The 14,906-nt window shown below is 37.7% G+C and overlaps 1 protein-coding gene across 1 annotated transcript in view; it reads left to right on the plus strand.

The window, feature by feature from the left end:
• The window catches only part of LAMA2 (laminin subunit alpha 2), a 674,179-nt gene that overhangs the window by 521,599 nt on the left and 137,674 nt on the right, over nucleotides 1-14,906 (plus strand). Inside the window, exons 35-37 of the mRNA XM_068984950.1 lie at nucleotides 4,286-4,397; nucleotides 9,539-9,701; nucleotides 11,197-11,407. Coding sequence (XP_068841051.1) covers nucleotides 4,286-4,397; nucleotides 9,539-9,701; nucleotides 11,197-11,407 — 486 coding nt within the window. The remainder of the gene's footprint in view (nucleotides 1-4,285; nucleotides 4,398-9,538; nucleotides 9,702-11,196; nucleotides 11,408-14,906) is intronic.

A 14,906-nucleotide genomic window follows, 5' to 3' on the forward strand; every position in this document is an offset into this window, starting at 1 on the left:
GGCTATGAGACAGAAAATGTATGTCTCATCCCCAGTTCCCTGTGTATGTGTGAGTTCAGATAAGTCACTTAACCTCACCCCACTCCAGTACTCTTGCCTGGAAAACCCCATGGACAGAGGAGCCTGGTGGGCTGTAGTCCATAGGGTCTCACAGAGTCAGATATGACTAAAGCGACCTAGCATGTACGCCCTCTGCTGCTGCTGCTGCTGCTGCTAAGTCGCTTCAGTCGTGGGGCCGCTAAGAGTCGGACACAACAGAGCGACTTCACTTTCACTTTTCACTTTCATGCATTGGAGAAGGAAATGGCAGCCCACTCCAGTGTTCTTGCCTGGAGAATCCCAGGGACAGGGGAGCCTGGTGGGCTGCCGTCTCTGGGGTCGCACAGAATCGGACACGACTGAAGCGACTTAGCAGCAGCAACCTTCCTCCTCACCAGTGTGAAAATAGGGATCATGCCCTCTAGTGGAAGGCTTCCCAGGCGGCACTAATGGTAAAGAACCTGCCTGCCAATGCAGGAGACATAAGAGATGTGAATTCGATCCCTGGGTCAGGAAGATCCCCTGAAGGAGGGCATGGCAACCCACTCCACTATTCTTGCCTAGAGAATCCTATGGACAGAGGAGCCTGGTGGGCTGTAGTCCATAGGGTCTCACAGAGTCAGATATGACTAAAGCGACCTAGCATGTACGCCCTCTGCTGCTGCTGCTGCTGCTGCTAAGTCGCTTCAGTCGTGTCCGACTCTGTGTGACCCCATAGACAGTAGCCACCAGGCTCCCCCATCCCTGAAATTCTCCAGGCAAAAACACTGGAATGGGTTGCCATTTCAAGGCAGGAAGAGTAAACGACATACAAGAGAGTACTGTAGCTCTTCTGAACATGTGTATCAACATGGGGTACAGCTGAACCTGGCTGTGGAACCCACTTCTTAGATGCCATAAGTCAGTGCCTTTTGGTGCCGGGAATCTCAAATCCCCTCCTCTCCTGGAACACAGCCAAGAGGGAAGCCTGTCTTCTTCCTTATAAGTACTGTGCTGGCCATAAAGATTTCTGCCCACCTCCAAGCTTTACCTTCACTAGCATGGTATTTGGTGTGCAGTCACCTAATTTCAGTAGTTTTGAATTACCAGCAGGCCAGTGACTAGAATGTAGTGTCGTTGTGACCACAGGCTCTCAGGCTTGGCTCTCCTCCTAAGTACTCAGCAGTAGCTCTTCAGCAGCAGCATCCTATGAGGCTCTGAAAAATGTCCAGAAAAAAGCACCCAGCCATCCATATTCACTGGCAAGCACGACACCAGGCATATGGCCAGTTTGAATGGTATCAGGAAGGCATATGGAAAGATTTTTTTTTTCCTCCAACAGGCTTTAGAACTTCCAAGGGATCATTTGTTTGATTATCATTACATCAGTCAATCACCCAACTTTGACCCCCTACAGTTTGCCAGGCACTGTGCCTGGCTCTCAGAGGAATAAAAGGAAATAAGACATAGCCCTTATCTCCAAGGATTGAAATTCAACAGATATGACAAAATACCTCACAAAATAATTATCTGCAGCAGTCATCAATAGTGGTAATGATGGCTGTTTTTGAAAATCTAAGAAAGGAGAGTATGGGTCAAAATCATCAAAGATGTCTTCACAGGGAAGATGAAGTTGGAACAGAATCATCTTGGGGTCTGGATTTATTTTGAGATGGAAATTAGGGAGCAATTGTATGAACAATGCTTTTTCTGGGAACGTTCATAGAAAAGTAGGCAATACGAATGGTAATAATGGTAAGATTGGTTAGGAAATCACTGCTTAGTCATATATTTGACAGCATTCATTTATATTTGCTATCAGTGAGGCATCATACTAGAAGCCTGATATCAAGCAATGAACAAACAGACCAAGTTTTTGTCCTCTTAAAGCTTACCCTTTAGAGAGGAAGCCAATGCATAGAGATGTCAATGCATAAACAGTAATTCTAAAATGCGTGGTGCTATGAAGGCAGTATTCTTCTATAGAAAGTTGAGGAACCTAACCTAGGTGCCCTGGGGATGACCACAACAAGAAGAGATACTTATTAAACTGAAAGCTGATGGATGACAAGGATCCAGCCACTAAAAGTGTTGAGCAGAAGTTCATTCCAAGTAAAGACAGTAGAATACAAGAAGGCCAGGAGAAGGCAAGAGTATGGCATATTACACATAAGAGGAAGCCAGTGAAGCTGATTGCATGGTCTTAGTAATAACATTTTTGACTTACTTCTGATCATGGGTTATGTAGAATTCTTGACATCTTAATATTGGAGTGTTCATGTAATTGGTAATTAGTTTGTCAGTGATGATTCTTACATATTTCTATAAATTAATTTGATAAGAAGTCAAGGCAATGAATACTGTCTTGATCATCCAAAATTTTAAAAAGAGTGTTATCAGTATACATTTATTTTTTAAAAATTAGATGCTTTGCACATAGAAGAGTTGGAAAACTTGATGGTATCAATATTTATGGGAATTATTACCTTTGGGTAATATAAATAAGATATTGATGAAGCAAAAAATAAGTTTTAGTTCCAATTATAATGTACACTTTCCGTGTAATAAGAGAGATGAGTGCTAGTAATATATTCATTCTTAAGATACTGAAAAATGATCATAATGTATAGATCAATCTGTTATTATAATAGTGTTCAGTGATATGTGACAATAGTAGTGACATTACAGAATACAGTAAAATCCAGACTAGGCAAACATCTAAAGCAATTTAGATGGCCAACATCTTGAGCAGCTGACCTCAGGAATGCAAAAGCAACATTTTAAAAATTGTGTGAGTGTACGTTTGTGTGGTGTGTATGTGTAAAGAGTTTCTTGACTCAACCTCAGATCTAAAAGTTAAAATAATGTCAATATTAATGTTTTGGAAGAATTAATCCAGAGCATTCTAATATATTAACACCCTCCAAATCATTTTGTATATATACTAAAGCTATTAATATAAAGAGGAATTTTTAAAACTTTCATTGGATTCTTACCCTTTCATTCTTTTATTTGTGATGATAATACTTGGAGGTTAAGAAATTAGATGACAAGAGTTGGACTTTATAGTCTACCTTTTATTTAAAATGTTGAAAACTTTCATGAATTAAACCTCTTACTGCCCTGGGAAATCATAAAATGCACTCTAATTCCTGCAGCGCCTCCTGCCACGTTCTATGCTGGCCAGACATTTAGTTCTATTTTAAGTCCTATTTAAAATCCATTTATGTATAAAACAATTTAGATTCTCTGGGCATGTCTAAAATGCAAGCACTCTGGTACAAGATTGTGGAGTATTAATACCCTGCCAACTTGGGTCTTATTCAAATTATATTGAATTAGTTTGTGATTCTTTGATTTATTATCTATAGTTAGATTATCCCTATTTTTTTAAAATAGGAAGTCACACTTATTAGCATATGCATACACATAGAAAAATGAAGTGTAAAACTATGACAAGGTGCTCTAAATCTTGTAGCATCTGAAACTTTTAATGTTATACTTGCCCTTTTTATTTGACTCCATATGGTTTATCTTAACCATGAACACATTAAATGCATTCCATTGTGTCAAATGGTATTTTCAGTGGGGATAAGGGTGGAACTGTATGAGGACATTCTTTGTAGGGTTCTGTTTTATTTTGTTGACAGTAATATATGGTCCTGTGATTACCAGAATCTTTTTTGGTGATGTCATATGGGAAAGTTAGCATTTATTCTTCTTTAACATTTTACTAGATCTTTAGAGTGTTATAAAACGAGCATTCACTACTTAGTAGTTAAGCATTCCCTCTCTTTGTTTAATTAATGTATTGATCGGAACCAAATCTATAGGATCAAGCTTATTGAGACAGACTATCTGTGCCTCTTTCAAGAGATCATTGCTACGCTCCACACTTTTCAGTAAATAAAATATGGACAAAACTGCAACATGTGGAGACTGAAGCATCCATTAAAGACTTTTGGCAATAGTACCTTAAATATATTTCAAAAATAATTCCGCTTTATTACTTCTTCTGTGCCATTGCGTGTAATGAGGATTTTAAAAAGACCAAATACAGCTTTCTGATTTCCATTTAATGGAAGAAGTAATAAAGTTTAATTGTATACTTGAGCACGGGGCGTCATTTCCAGTACATCTGATCAATAATTCATCGATTGCCTTTGGCTCAAAGTAATATTTGAAAGAAAATGCAGCCAGTGGGAGCTTATCTAGCTGTAGCTTCATCATCTCTATTAATTATGCTTTTCCCGAATTTGATCATTAGGCTACCAAAGTGACAGCAGATGGCGAGCAAACTGGACAGGATGCTGAGAGGACCAACATGAGAGCAGACTCCTTAGGAGAACTCATTAAGGACCTGGCCCGGGATGCAGAAGGTATTAGAAGAGTCATAATTTAATCATTGTTTCTCCCAATAGGAAAATAGAAAAAGAAGGATCGATGAAGACTGGAATTTCTCTAGTAAGAGCTGGCCTTTGTAAATTTGAGGGTCGGGTTTTTTAAAAGTGTTTTAATCAAGATATTCTAGGGCATTATCAGTTGAGAATCTATGGCTTTCAGTGTTCAGTTTGTAACAACAGTCAGTGAATTACGAATTATGAGTGCAAACCAGCAATATATTAAATGCATTCCTTTGGAAATGCTCTGATTCTCGAGAAATATTATGATCAAATATAATTAAATCAGTTAATGGGTAACTTCTCCTCTGCTATGGTGTTGTTTTTGTATTTAAAACTATTTAAAAGATTCTTGATTTAAAAAAAATTAATCATTCTGCTCAGTACTTTACAGCAGTACTTTAATTTCTCAAAATGACTTTTAAATACTCGGTTCTGGTTTTTAATGAACATCTGTTGCTTGGGATTTGGATGTACTGCCTTACCAGAAGCTGTACTGCGTTTAGTCCACGATTCTCTAGGAGTTAGCTGTTGGCATCCACCAATCTGATTTGAGAATCAAAGTGGAAGCCATTTTGGGGCAAAAACCCAAATCAAGAAACTCAAAGAAAAGAGATATTACCAAAAAAAAAAAAAAAAGCCCTCAAAAAAAACCAAAACAACAGTAGTTCTTAAATATCTATTAATACATCGTAAACATCCATACATGTTGAGAAAAATAGGAAAAAATGTTTTTTTTCTTTAAGAAATAAAACTATGTAATTCCTCCACAATGTTATACATTTTAGACGTTTTGCTTTCTAATATAGCCAAATAAATCAGGACATGAGAACCTTCAAGGCTTTCAAGATCCTGACAAGTCATTCTTAGGAATCACAGGCTAAGAAGAGGCAGGAACTTCCAGTGATCGCCCACAGCAAGAAACTGCAGAGTTTTAATCTGAGGCGCCATCTCAGGACAAACATGTCAGGATCTGGGACAGAAATTACTCCTACCAAAACGAGTTAACTCGTTAAGGTAGTTTCTCCTCAGCTAGATAAAGTTGTTGTGGTTTCCTTGATTTCATTTTCCAGTAACTTTGTTTTTATTTGCATGTGTCCCCCACCCCCAGCCCCCGTCAAAAAAAAAAAAGAAAAAAAATCCCATTGCAGACAGAGCGGGTTCACTCTATCTGAATACCCGAAGGTGTTAGTACTCTAGGAGCTTTCCTTTTGCTTCCATCGTACCTCAGACATTAAGCAGCCTATTCTGGGATCTCATCTTCATTGTTTCAATCAAACACTGCTACGTAAGAATAAATCCTAATAATACATGTTTTCGATAGACTCCAGTATCAGCACTGCCTACATCTCTGGGCTGCGCCCTCTATTTCCCAGTTTGTGCATACCACAGATACACCAGCAGGGGGCAGAGTGGAGACAATATATATATATAACCCTAGCTTGGATCACCATCCAATCTATCAAAGAAAAGGGTTATGTATCATGGAAAATGTCTCCCACTCCCTAAATTTGTCTATCAGTCAGGTGATCTTATTGTGTCTGTCCAAATGGGACACCTTTTCCTAGTTCCTGTAACATACCATGTGGATGGCTGTGATCCTGTACCTGAGGACAGTGTGACCGTTACTCTCTTCTTCCAGCACAAAAATGATAATCACAGCTCTATATAAAACAGAATCCAGCTGTTAAAATTTCATGAAAATTCAAATTTGTGTATGTCAGAGTTAAGCTAAGTCATTTCTGTTATATATATATATATATATATAAAATTTCTGTTTTATATATGTATATATAAAACAGGCTTGGACATTTAGGGGATTTAAAAAAGAAGAAAACTCACTAAAAGCTTTAAGTGTGTTATATACAACATACCTATACCTTTTTTTCCCTCTAGAAACCATAATAACAGTAGATAATCATCAGTATTTTTAGTTTTAATTAGTGGTAATAAATTGCTGTGGGAAAAGTGAATACTTCAGCCTGGCATTTGTCTATTTCAGTTTTCTTTTTAGATAGATGAAATACTTTACTCATCCTATATTCCATTATAAGTCTATATAGAAATCGACTTCTATTAATCTAAGGCATTCTTATCTCACTACAATTTTATAAAGTCTACTTTGTGCTGACTTCTGACTCAATCAATAAAATGCATAAACTACATTTTATTCCACGCACTATTAGAATTAATGAGCGAAGGTATATAAAACCAGTAGCATATGTTCTGACATATAATAGGACTTAAATGCTGGACAGCTTTCTTTCCTGTTCCTCAGGTCATAATAGTATTAGCCATTCATGATAAATCTACCTGTTACAGGTTATTTTTCTCAGGTTCAGCATGAAAAATAGCTTTGTTTCTCCTGAGGAACTGACTTATTTGGCTTGTATGTTACAGGTACTGTATGCCTCTTAAATACTCCTTTTGATCCTGATGATTGGCTACTAAGATGCTTAACACCAGCTTTTAGGATCCACTGCACTGGACATTACAGCTTGCCTTTCTGTCTAGTCACTCTTTGCCTGAAATGCATTAACATTTATATCTTTGCCCTATCTCCTTTTATCTTTATCTTGTTTTAAAGATATTTTAACCAAAATTCCCTTTGTAATAAGGTAGAAAAGATAATGAAATTAAAAGATGTGTTTATATTGCAAGTATTTTTAATACCATTGGAAATATACTGAAGTGATAGTGAATATCTTGGAATAATAGACACTACATAACACATTTATCTTAAACATAAAAGCACTCGTGAAATTTCCAAATTCCATATATAGGAGTAATGGAGCAATGAGACATCTATAAAACTAATACTTGCTTTCTTAATATAGCATCATTTTGCTAAAGCAGTATTTGTGTGCCCTAATGATTTCTTCTGGTTGCTTGCACATTGCTTTAATTTAAAAGAAATTATATATCCACATTTTCCTTTTCTCCATCATTCTTTTTGCACCACATTCTTCTCTGGAGAAATTTAACTTTGAGATTATAAGAGAAATCATGTGATTGCATCTCCCATTCTGTGCTTCCTTGATAACACCTAGGATCAGGACCTAAATTCAATCAAATTTCCAAAAACATCTTTAAGCAAAACTCATTTATATGTTCATTTAATAATGAAAAAAACATACAGCCTTATCAGATTTAGAAAGGGGGAATTATCCATTTCACTTAAGGAAATAATGTGAATGCAAAGGATGTCAGTGGTTACTTACATGCTACAAGTGATTAAAATCAATTGTACATATAGGTGTGCGCTCAGACCATATGATGGGGCTGTATTATTGGTAGAGTGACGTCTACTACCATCTTTCCTGAAATCTAAAAATAGGAACCTTCTTACATTTAATCACCCAACATTTTGGCATGACTCCCACATAGTCTGTTGGACCAAGGTGCATTCTAATCAACAGTCCGTGGGCGCCATGATTCCTTAAAAATTACATGTCCATGGTGATGTCTTACTAATCACAGTGGTAGACTCTTGAGAAGGTTCTTTGACATACATCAAGGGATGTCTATGAAGCAGACAGCCAGAAAGAGGCACCCTCATTAACTTCTAGGAGTAGCTGTAATTTCTACCACAGGGCTGAGACTGGCCATATTTGTTCTTTAAAACACCTGATTCAGATAGTTCTATAGATTTTAAACTATGACTATCAGAAATAACAGGTTGATTGCAGCAACTTTTTAACCAAAGACATTTATCATTAAAAAAGAATTAGAAAGTTGCGTTTTGGAAAGGGTAGAAGTAGAGACTGAAACTCAGTTTCTTCCACTAACCCAAGATGCTCAAACTCTAGGTGCATCAGAAATTCCTGGAGCGCTTATTAAAACACAAATTGTTGGACCACACCCTAGAATTTTTGACCCAATAGATCAGTGATGGGACCTGAGAATCTGCATTTCTAATGATCCCAGATGATGGGTCTGATGTTGTTCATTTGAGGACCACATTTCAGAACCACAGCACTAACCCACCATGTCACACTCCTGCCACTGGTCTGCTTGGCCTAACTTTGTGCACTTGTTTCAGAAGGTCAGTTCATACCATCTTTGAACAACTCTGACCAGTGTTAATCAGAAAAGTTTCTCCAAGACTAGAAAAGAGATTTGAAAATTCTTTAGATCTTAAAGAGGTCTTAGGATACAGTCTTGAATGATAGAAAATGGTCTCTTGGTCAGCCCATAGCCTTTATTCTGGGGATTGTCTTTGGGACTATTATAGGCATAAGGGCTCAGCAGACCAAAGAGTTGAAAAAAAAAAAAAAACAAACCTGTCTTCAATTTGCTAAATTAATGCTCCATAGAACACACTTAGAACACACTTCAGGAAAAGTTGGTCTAAAACTAAGGTAGTACTGTGTACATGTTTCAATGCACCAATTTTTCAAACTTTTATTTGACAGAAAATTCTTTTTTCAAATGAAATCTTGCCCAGAACATCAACCTATAAAAGAGGTTTTTGGCAGAATAGACATTATTTGTAGAATACCTGAAGTGCCTGGAGAATCCTAAGATTCCAAACAGCACAGTTTGAAACCCCATTTAGTGCATAATAAACACAGTGTCACAGGATGGCTGTTATTGCTGAAAGGTATCTTTGAGCCCTAATGTATAATACCTGTCCCTAGGCTGGGGCTCCTTTCCTCATTCATTCCTTTGCACGAATCAACACAGAACTGTGTGGAAGTACAAGGGCAGTTTCATTTTCAGAGATCTCATCACAGATAGTGTTTCTCTACTCAGGGGTTTAAAATTGCAACTGATTGTGCCTTATCAGCAATGCAGACTTTGTATTTCCAGTTTCCAAGTATTAATGCTACATGTCTCATTTTTTACTGTCTTACCTGAAGAGAGTTTGAGCCACTTAAAAAGTAGAAACACTGTGTTTTAATTACTGTGTCCCCCTAAAAGCAACATAATATGGAGAAATATGCCACATTTCCTTGTTTCTTATGGATTGGTGTAGCAACTGGCTCTCTTTCTCAGCAGGAACACCCGTGACAAACAGCGTTTCTCTTGGAGATGGTTGAGAAGAGCAGATGCTGGCTGCCACTTTGACATGCAGCATTTTGTTTGCTAATTTGCAAAACTTGTTTTACCCCCTGCAGCTGTAAATGAAAAAGCTGTAAAACTAAATGAAACTCTAGGAACTGAAGACAAGCCTTTTGAGAAAAACTTGCAAGAGCTTCAGAATGAGATTGATCAGATGATGACAGAACTGAGGAGGAAAAATCTAGACACACAAAAGGAAGTTGCTGAAGATGAGTTGGTGTGAGTAGAAGCTCTATTATTTTTTCATTTGATACACTGAACTTTCCAAATTGTTGGTTTGCGTTTTCTAAAGTTTTCCATCTCACGTATCAGTAAGAAATACTTTTTATGGTCTTTATTTTTCATCTACTTAGTTATAATTTATCTTGCTCCAAAATGGATCAAAGGCGTATTTATTCCTATATATAGATAGTCGAGTAAATGATCTTTTTTTTCGGTGCTGTCCCTTCTGCAGTTGGGCTTTCCAGGTGGCATTAGTGGCAAAGAACCCGCCTGCCAATGCAGGAAACAGAAAAAATGTAGGTTTGATCCCTATGCTGAAAAGGTCCACTGGAGAAGGAAATGGCAACACACTCCAGTATTTTACCTGGAGATCCCATGAACATGTAGCCCATAGGGTCACAGAATTAGACACCACTGCAGTGAATTAGTATGCACACTTCAATTAGGCTAGTGGGCTTGCTTTATTAATTTCCTGTATTAGGGGCTATAAAATTATTGATTTTGTTTTAATGAAAATATTTTTGGATAAATAAAGTTATGAATTTAGCAAGTCATCCTGTACATTTTGTCATCTTGGGAAATATTGAATAGAAGAACTGTCAAATAATACATACTAACACTATGAAATAAAGGTTGAGGATTTGAGGTTATGAATAATGATAGTGATTTTACTAATGCCAATGAATGCCAATGGTTGTATACTCAATAAAAAGTACGTTTTTTTTTTTACATTTACAGTCAACCACAAAGTGATGGTGTTATTAATAATCAAATAAAATCTACTAAACTAGCAACATTAGCAACACCTGAAAACTTGTTAGAAAAGCAAATTATCCAACCCCACCCTAGACCTACTCAATTAGAAACTTTTGGGATGGGACCCAGCAATCTGTTTAACAAGTGCTTCAGGGGATTATCATGCCCGCTAGTTTGAGAACCACTGTTTTTCAAGTATTTAGCCTTTCTTAAAGGGCTCAAACAGTGTCACTTTAGAAAAACCATTAAGTTGACTCCAGGAAACTCCTAGAACTCAGTTCAAAGGAAAAGAAAAGTAGATCAAAATTATACTAGCATGTCAACAGCATGGCTTTGTATTGTTTCTAACCAAACATATCAATATTCACATCTTGTATTCAAAGTAACAGAAAAAATATCTCATGGTTAATCATATTTTATTTTTGGTATATAATATACATGATAAAACTGATTTCATCAGCCAGATTTTGAGAATAGCCTGAGTTCCTTTCCAAATGATAATGTTATGTTATTAATAAATGTATAATGTGTGATTTTTTGTGCTTTAATTTTAAATGTTCTTGCCACTTTTCAGCTATCAGTTTTCAACTTGATTTAGCACACAGTCTGCTTTAAATATTGTCATGTTTTTCCATACTTCTAATGTTCGTATCTCTTTGTAACACTGTTTAATACCAATCAACTCTGAGGCAGTGACAGGGGCTTATTGTCTCTTGTTGGGGTGGGGTGTTTATAGAGCTGCAGAAGGCCTTCTGAAGAAAGTGAAGAAGTTGTTTGGAGAGTCCCGGGGGAAAAACGAAGAGATGGAGAAGGATCTCCGGGAGAAATTGGCAAACTATAAAAGCAAGGTTGATGATGCTTGGGACCTACTGAGAGAAGCCACAGATAAAATCAGAGAAGCTAATCTCTTATCTGCAGAAAACCAGAAAAATATGACTGCTTTGGAGGTGAGTCCTAGAGTTCTTTCATCTGACTCTGTGTAGCGTGGTGTAGGGGTTTGACTGTGGCCAGGTAAGTCAAGTGGATGCAAGTTGATGCATGTTTATGAGATCAAGTTTGACAACTCTGAAAGAGGACTTCTAAGAAGCAGGACAGAGAATGATCCTTCCTTTGTTTTTTAAATTAATCATCACTGCCCATATAATCAAGTAAAATTTAGATAACTTAAACTATTTAAACATTTTAAGAACAGTGTGATACAATGGAATGAGATCTTTGTTGGAAGTCAGAGGTCCTTGGTCTTAATGATAACTGTGCCACTAGCTAGAATACAAGCCTGAGCAAGTCAAAGTCCCAAAACACCAGTCTGTCAACCAGACAGTGAGTGCATTATACTAGAGTATATCTAGGGTTTCTTCAAATACTACTACCTTGATTTTACAATCTACCCAACGTAACCCATGAGCCATGGTTTAGACATGGGCTGCCATAAGTCACAACAGTGTCAAGAATTTTCTAATGGAAAGTGTAGTGAAAGTAATAGTGTTAGTCACTCAGTTGTGTCTGACTCTTTGCAACCCCCATGGACTGTAGCCCACCAGGCTCCTCCAAGGAATTCTCCAGGCAAGAATACTGGAGTGGGTAGCTATTCCTTTCTCCAGGGGATCTTCCTGACCCAGAGATCAAACCCAGGTCTCCTACATTGCAGGAACATTCTTTGTCATCTGAGCCACAAGGAAGTCTGAGCATAAAAGAGACAGCTAAGAGACCAGAACTGGGGAATATTTAGGTTCTCTTCTTCTTTGCAACACGGTCTATGAAAATGATACTTGACAATCAGTTCAAGTCTGAGTTCTCTGCTCTCCTTTTCCTCAGCCAAGAGATAGTTCTTTCCTCGTGTCGATGTATGGCAAGAATCATCACAATATTGTCCAATTAAAATAAACTAATTTTAAAAAAAGAAATGATAGGCAGTTTCCACCTTTTTTAGAGCACTAATGAAGCTGGAACTAAAACAGATCCTTCCAGTCATTCCTTCCTCTCTCCCTCCCTTCCTTCTTTCCTCCCTTCCCTCTCTCTTCCCTTCCTTCCTTCGCTCATTCTTCTCTCTCTTTCTCTCTCATTTATTTCTTAATATTTAACACAAACTGATCACTTCCCAGGAGTGAATTCAGTACCTATGCTGGCACAAACCTGTGTGTGTGTGTGTGTGTGTGTGCGCGCGCACGCGAAGTCACTTCAGTTGTGTCCTACTCTGTGTGATCCTGTGGACTGTAGCCTGCCAGGCTCCTCTGTCCATGGGATTCTCCAGGTAAGAATACTGGAGTGGGTTCCCATTTCCTATTCCAGGGGATCTTCCTGACCCAGGGATCATACCCACGTCTCTTATGTCGCCTGCATTGGCAGGAGGGTTCTTTACCACTAGCACCATCTGGGAAGCACAGACCTGTACTTGGCATTTAAAAAAATAACTTCCTTGCCAGAAACAAACTTACCATTGTTCTTTTCAAAATGTTTGACCCCAATAGATCTGAAGACAGCGCAGACCTTTTTCTCTTCTAACATAAAATTTTACCTTCAGCTCTGAGTACTCTGTGGCATTTTTTATGCTCTCAAAACAGTTTGTGAAATGACAGTTGAATAAAGAAAAAAGTCTGCATTTTTTATCTATTCATTTTTCTCCATTTTCCTTTGGATTAAGAAGTAACAAGATGAATTAATTTTTAAAAGAATTTTTTTTTTCTGGGTCCCTCTCCTGGGACTTAGCCGTGTCATTTTGATGGAGGATTGAGAAGACTCACTGATGTATCTAATCTTAACCAATTTGGAGTCTACTGACATCCTGGCAGTATTAAAGAAAAAGCACCGTCTTGTTAGGCAGGCTGCTGGGCCGCCTTTCTATCACAGGCTCCTGCATGATTCATCTTCCTCGGTGACACACCAGTGATGTAACTTACCCGGAGGTACACCACTCCGTTTTATGGCAACAGTTTAAGAAATTAAAATTACCTATGTGGAAAGTATAATAAGCATTTGGGAAGTATTTCAAGAAGAGTTATAGTGGCACAGTAAATGGTGCTTTTAGCTATTCCTTCATTTTAGTGATGTTTAAAACCAAGAGCCATCATTCTTGGGTACCTCTGGAGATGCCTGGAGCTTATGTAGTCAGTATTTAAGTGTAAGTCGTCCTTTTCGTATTTTCATTTTATATGCCATGCTTAACTAAAGGCTTGTTTAAAACTTATTAGAGTAAATAGATAAAGTGACTAAATTAATATGAGTAAGACACAGCTTATTTAAAGCTGCTTGCCAAGGCTGATTAAGATTGATTGCCAAGGTTGATGCTAGACTGGCCAATAAAGAATCACCTGGATATTTTACTAAAGAGATGGGTGCCCTAAGCATCTACCCAGAAGCTGAGTTACCTGGTCTGAGGTGTGGTCCAGAATCCACATTCTAGAACATTCCCTGTGTTAGTGCAATTTGCAGTAGGTTTAAGAAGAGTTGATAGGTGGTATCCATTAGATTGTATAATTAGTTATAATTTAAATAAATGACTTCATTAAGTCTATGCCGACAAAAAGGTGATGCAATTAAGACCCAAGGTATTTTTTTATTATAAGAAAATAAGCATTTAATCTTTACTATGTAAAAACATTTATCAAGCCCCTACTAAGTTCAAGGAATGTAGTAAACAAAAACTGAGTATATCAAACACTGATATGCTCATGGTGTGGTCCTTGGAACAGCAGCATTAGCATTACCTAGGCACTTGTTAAGAATATAGGTCCTCAGGTTCCCCCCAAATCTATCAACTCAGAAACTGGGTGTTGGAGCCCAGCACCTGTGTTTTTTAAATCCTACCAATGATACGGATACACCAAAATGGCTGTCTGGGGAGGCCTTACAAATAGCTGTGAAAAGAAGAGAGGCAAAAAGCCAAGGAGAAAAGGAAAGATATAAGCATCTGAATGCAGAGTTCCAAAGAATAGCAAGAAGAGATAAGAAAGCCTTCCTCAGTGATCAATGCAAAGAAATAGAGGAAAACAACAGAATGGGAAAGACTAGAGATCTCTTCAAGAAAATTAGAGATACCAAGGGAATATTTCATGCAAAGATGGGCTCGATAAAGGACAGAAATGGTATGGACCTAACAGAAGCAGAAGATATTAAGAAGAGGTGGCAAAAATACACAGAAAAACTGTACAAAAAAGGTCTTCACGACTCAGATAATCATGATGATGTGATCACTAATCTAGAGCCAGACATCTTGGAAAGTGAAGTCAAGTGGGCCTTAGAAAGCATCACTATGAACAAAGCTAGTGGAGGTGATGGCATTCCAGCTGAGCTATTTCAAATCCTGAAAGATGATGCTGTGAAAGTGCTGCACTCAATATGCCAGCAAATTTGGAAAACTCAGCAGTGGCCACAGGACTGGAAAAGGTCAGTTTTCATTCCAATTCCAAAGGAAGGCAATGCCAAAGAATGCTCAAACTACCACACAAT

The sequence above is a fragment of the Capricornis sumatraensis genome, chromosome 13 (genome assembly GCF_032405125.1).
Source record: "Capricornis sumatraensis isolate serow.1 chromosome 13, serow.2, whole genome shotgun sequence".
Taxonomy (NCBI): Eukaryota; Metazoa; Chordata; class Mammalia; order Artiodactyla; family Bovidae; genus Capricornis; species Capricornis sumatraensis.